Source organism: Triturus cristatus, chromosome 4_2 (assembly GCF_964204655.1).
Source record: "Triturus cristatus chromosome 4_2, aTriCri1.1, whole genome shotgun sequence".
Lineage (NCBI taxonomy): Eukaryota > Metazoa > Chordata > Amphibia > Caudata > Salamandridae > Triturus > Triturus cristatus.
In genome coordinates, this window is record NC_140586.1 from 221,196,894 (window position 1) to 221,202,893 (window position 6,000).

Here is a 6,000-nt window from a genome sequence, read left to right on the forward strand (position 1 = left end):
CGTAGTGTTCTGGCAGTAGTGTATGGTTTAAATCTGGCGGAGAGATAGGCTGGGCCGACTCCTCGAACGGCTCTAAAGGTCGTCAAAAGAAGTTTAAAGAGGATTCTTTTGGGAATTGATAGCCAATGTAGAGTCTTCAGAGCAGCTGAGGCCGATGATTTACGGGGAAGTCCCAGAGCCAGCCTAGCAGCTGCATGTTGGACCACCTGAAGCCGTCTTAGGGAAGATTTGTTAATCCCAACAAGAAGGCTGTTGCAGTAGTCCAACCGCGACAGTATAAGAGCTACTGTTAGTTTTCCTTGCTGCTGATGGAATGACATTGAAGAACTTTTTCAGTGTACGAATGTGGCCAAAGCAGGTCCCCGTTAGTTTTGAAACATGAGGCTTGAATGAAAGTGAGGTGTCCAACAGAACTCCCAGATTTCTGGCAACCTCAACAGTGGATGGAGGGGCTGCCGTAGCCTCTGGCCACCAGTCTTTGGGTTGAAACGTGTTGTTTTTACCAATGGGAAGAATCTGTTTTGTCGGTGTTACAACAGAGATGGTTGTTAGTCATCCATTTAATGATCGCTGCGAAACAGGCTTTAAAATTCTCCTCAGCTGATGTGGATCTATCCTCCAGAGACAGAATGAGCTGTGTGTCGTCAGCGTAGGATGTGATCATGCCGACTTGGAAGTCTCAAGTACGATTTCCGGTTCTTCTGGAACTTTCCTTGGATTCTCCATTCCTCCGTTTCCGCCTCTTCTCAGTCCTGATCAACTTCCACACTGGCTAGTGTTGGAGGGTTTCCTAGGTCTGATGGTTTGGCGGATTACAGTGGACATGGTCAGACCCAGGCATTTCGAAACAGGCTGAGGAGCTCTTATCCAGAGCATGGACGGATAGTACCATCAAGAGCTCCAGGTCGGCTTGGACTAGATGGACACTGAGTATGGATCCCGTGATCACAGACATAGTTCAGATCCTCAATTTCTTGGCAAACCTGGCAACTGAAGGTTTGGCCTGTCAATCTATTAACACTTTTCGTTCTGCTATGTGGCCGGGTCACATCCTGGTGGTGGGATCCCGGTGGGAGAACACCCTTTTGTGTGCGGTCTTCTTAGAGGGATTAGGTTGTCTCTTCCTCTGGGACCACGCTATTCAGTGCTTTGGGACATCAAACCAAGTGCTCAGTCTGTTCTTTTCCTGGCAACAAAATAGATTCTTATCCTGAAACTGGCAATGCTGTCATGCCTGATATCCTGCAAACAGGTTTCTGATGATAGAGCCCTGGATATAACAGGCAGAATTTTTCCCCCATTAGGGGTGTCGTCTACCATTGGTAGATGGACAAAGTCCAACACCAGGACTATTTCATATCCTGCTTTTCAGGATTCTCCAAGGTTGTGTGGTACAATGCCTCAAAGCATATGAGGAAATGTCTAGGAGTTCAGACCTCTCAGTGAGCATAAGGCAGTGTCCTCCCTCACTGTTGCCCGATGGGTTCCTTGGCTGTTGTAGGTAGCTGGTATTGACCATGGGGCTTTTGGTGCCCACTCTGCTAGAGTGGCTGTGGTATCTAAGGCTTTTACGCTTGGAGCGTGCTTGGAGGCCATCATGAATGGAGCAGATTGGTCCTCGAAGTCTACCTTCAAGAAATTCTTCTTTAAGCCAGTGGTGAATATGGCTCATTTGATGTTGAGCAAACTTTGAACCCGCATAATCCTCGCTTCCGGTCCTGACATAGAATGAAAATTGTTACTAATGTGTAGAAAACTTTTAATTCTATTAAGGACATGGCGATGAGGATTATCCCTCCCGTCGAGGGCTATCCTCTTCATGGATCACACCCTATCATTAGTAAGTGTGTAGATTCTGAAATGATATGTTTTGTGGTTCTTCATAGACCCTCTTAATGGTTTTCTTGCAGTTGTAGTCGTGGTGCAACCTATTTGTACTGGAATCATCCATACTGATGACTTAGTTTATAGGATCTGAAGGGCAGTACTGAGGTTTGATTTGCACAATGAAAGAGGAGGTCACAACATGGAGTATGGACTATTGCCAATCCTGGACAAGCCTGATTGGATATTGTTAGGACTAATGTGTTTATAATTGGACTGTTATTGTTCTGCCATTCCCAGAAGTTCATGGAACTGGTACTTTTTTCGCTTTTACTGTTGGAAATGATGAAAAATGAGGGACTGGCTGCTATAATAAACGAGCGAAGGAAGCAAACAATATGCTTACCTCTGGATCCTTAATAGAATTGAAACTTTCCTACACGTTAGTTAAGGACAATTTTCGTTCAGTCGATGAGCCTTATTGCTGTAATGATGTCCTTTGTGCCTGTGAGCAATTGCTGCTTTGGCTATCAAGTTTTCTGTCCTGGAGATAGCATATTGAGAAGCTTTTCCTGACATTTCTGCTGGTAACCTCACCTGAAATACTTGGATAGTCACTGTTTAGCCCTATGATGGTCATAGGGTCACTTTAACTGATGTAGTCACTACTTTACATTGATAAAATGTTGCATTGGCTGTTAGGAATTTCCCTGAGCAGAAAAGAAGCTCTCTCTGTGGGAACTCCTTGATTAGATGCTGTATCCCCTTCCCCTATATTTGTGGTAGTCCTAAGCATGTGAATACACAACATGCTCACATCACCTAGTTCTTTTTGCAGGTAAGTGTCTTTTTCTTTGATGGCACCAGTGTTACCAGTGGGGAAATGTCATTGTTTTGGTAACTTAACAGGTGTTTTGGCGTCACCCAGTCATATGCCAGTTTAACCTTGGCTCGGTAATTTTTCCTGCCGCACACAGAGAGGACGTCTCGTGCAGGGTTTCGCGGAGCCAAGATGGGCGCGCCTGAACTGGAGCCTCAGAATAACACCCTACCAAAGACAACTGCTGTTAAATCATTATTATTTTAACCCTTTTAAAACTAATCTCTATATGATTTTCTGAGTATACATTTAAATGGTGCAGTTTTAATTGTAGTTTGATTACTAGGTGGCAGGTATAACTTGGTATTCTTAAGAGCATGTTCACCAATGCAGGCTGCCCTTTTTAGAATAATTTTCTCTTTCACCAGTATGCTCATTGGATTTATGCACACAATACCTGTGCAGGGCAACGTTTTAGCATTTCATCTTGTGGCCATTTCATGTATTTTTTTTTTCTTCTTATAATTGAGAATGAAATTGGTGCCATCTTTACATTTCGTCTGTCGCTCGTCTAACGGAAGTATTCACACCATAGTTAATTTCATTCAGTAACATAACTGTTTAGTTTTGGCACCAAAGACTTTTGGGTAAACTTAAAATCCGTACATTGCTGATCTGCTAAAGAAGCACCAGTGTGGTTTTTTTTCCACCAGAGGGTGGAATTGAAATGCTTATGGGTGTGGACCCTACATGGCAAGACATCGTCATCTCAGGGTATAGTTGTAAAATTGGAGGACTTACAAACCTGCTGCCTTTGGGTTGCAACTATTTGTGTATCCTTCGATGGTAAAGGTGGGGGGATGAGAGCCTTGGTTGTGAGAATGGTGCTTTCTTCTCGAGAACCTTTTAAAAGATTAGTGGCCAGGAAATGGACAGTGGGAAACAAATCAGGCTCTGGTTCTGTGTGTACTCTCATCTTGGCAACGAGTGTGGATCTTCACATTTGGTGGCAGCAGTGGGATCTGAAAACTGAATCTGGAAGCATGGGTAAGTTGGCTTGGTGGTTATGTGGTGAAAAGGCATCTGGGAAAGAAACCAACTCCTAGTTACAAGCAGAGAGGTAGACCAGTTAATTTTGTGAGTCGTAGCCTTCTGCTGGCAGAAGTGTCTTTACTCTTTCTGCCTGGAGTGGAATATTGGTAATGGGGGTAGTAGGGAAGGGAATTATTGCATGCTTTTCCTAAGGTGTTGGGTTGGAAATCCACAACAGTAGTTTCTCTTTTCTCAGTAGTTTCTCTTTTCTCAGTAGTTTCTCTTTTCTCAGTAGTTTCTCTTTTCTCAGTAGTTTCTCCTCTCTCAAGCATGCTCCATACAATAACCCGTGATGAGTTTTAATCACCCTGTACATGTTGGACACAAATTTCGACCAACATGTCCTACATAGTCAACCCATCAACCTCTCCCAAGCGAGCTCGCACTGGTATAGATCTACTCCTACTTGGCATGCCCCACACAGATAATGGCCCAAACTAGCATGGAACAAGTCTGCTCTTCCCTGGCATGTCGCATACGACCGACACCCTCCCACAGGGGATAACAGCCATTCTCTTCTTGGGATACTTGTTGCAGTCACCCAGCCTACATCAGCAATGCTCCATATAGGTACAATGACCCAACCTGGTGTACTGTAAACCCGGCCCCTTGGGTACAATTGCACTGACAACCTAATTTTTGATCAAGCTTGGGTTGATAAGGGTACGTGCACCTATGTTAGTCTATAATAAGCTCCTCTTCAACCCACTCTTCATGCCTACACTTGGCATAGTACCCTGTGTTTGGATCCTTCATAACATCTGCGGATAGTTAAACACTGTGCCCAATCTCAATAAGTGAGTGAAATGGGTGACCAGTTGAGGGCGTGGACTACCAGCAAATCGAAATCTCATCATTCCCACCACTGATTGCGTAGATTATTTTGTACAGCTGATTCCTCTGCACAGGATTTGCATGACCAAGTCTTTCAACAATTATTTTTCTCTTTCTAGATGTTTCAGAGAACACAGAACTCCCTCCATGGCAACCTGCCCTCTTGACGCCTAGCGAAGTCACAGTCACTGACATCACTGCCAACTCAATCACCGTGACATTCAAGGAATCTCAGACAGCTGAAGGCTTCTTTCGTGACAGAAGCTTGGAGATTTAAGAAGAGGAACTATATTTTTCGTTTTTAGTAAAAAGCGGGAATTCTTTGTCCACGTGAGGTATCCAGTGCTTCTCCCAGTTCACCCCCATTCATCTGTACACTACAACAGGAGAGATTGGTGTGTGCACGTACAGAGAACAAGTGAGGTTGTTGCTGCGGCATCAGTTGGAAATTGAAAGAGTAGTAGGGATTGTAGTACTTTAGGACTGGAAGTATGGTCACTGGGGGGAGGGGTGGGAGGGGATTTGTCATCTTTCCGACAGTGTTGTCACTGCATCTGGGACCGAATCAGTGTCATCAGTAAGTTAGGAAGTGATGCCATTGTCAGGAAAATTAATTGATTTTATCCTGAAGATAGGAACTAGAGGAAATTGGGACCGAAAAGATGGGCACTGCGAATCAATATGAAATGTTGCGAGAGCACTATCGGATGAAATTGGACCTTCTTTGGAATAGGAAGGAATACTACTGCTAGTAGAGATCAATGTCTTCTAGACGACATGAAGTGTTATTTCTTCTGGCGGAATTTGTAGTCTTCAGGACGGGAAGCAGTGATGCTGGGCTTCCTCTCGAGATAAAAAAATGGCCACTATTTGAATGTATGAGTGCAGGCTTTAGCTTTTGTGGGTTGTTGTAAAAATCTGCTCTCACCTCCCTGCAAGCAAAGTAGGTGGTTGTGGACTGGGCAGAGGCTACTGTGCCATTATTTATTTTATTATTTTTTTCAAGTTGGAACAAAGCATGGGTGCACAGCTGAAAGCTGTTGCAAGCAGGTAGAAGTTAAAAATGTTCTAGTGCACGAATGAACAATCCACCCTGAATGCCTTGGATCCAGTTCCATTCTACAGTCTGCATTCTCTTAAGTAGAATAGACCTATTGGGAAACTAAATGATTTTCAGCAGAAAAATGGCAGCGTTTGAGGCACTTTTAGTGGGGTTAATTGCCTGTGGAAATTTCCAGCATTTTGTTAACTTTGATTTTCTGAATACTGGCTTCTGCACTTGTGTGTGTGTGTGTGTGTGTGTGTGTGTGTGTGTGTGTGTGTGTGTGTGTGCCTGCGTGTGCATATCATTTATTCTCGCCTGCAAAAGGGTTGGGCTGTAGCACATACTTGTCCCCCTGATTTAGAGAGCTGCTCTACGGGAAATTCTC

The 6,000-nt window shown here is 44.1% G+C and overlaps 1 protein-coding gene across 1 annotated transcript in view; it reads left to right on the forward strand.

The window, feature by feature from the left end:
• Positions 1-4,987, forward strand: part of CBX7 (chromobox 7) — a 70,612-nt gene extending 65,625 nt beyond the window's left edge. The window contains exon 6 of the mRNA XM_085601276.1: positions 4,690-4,987. Within this exon, the coding sequence (XP_085457402.1) occupies positions 4,690-4,847 (158 nt within the window). The 3' untranslated portion in view covers positions 4,848-4,987. The remainder of the gene's footprint in view (positions 1-4,689) is intronic.
• Positions 4,988-6,000: the final 1,013 nt, after the last annotated feature.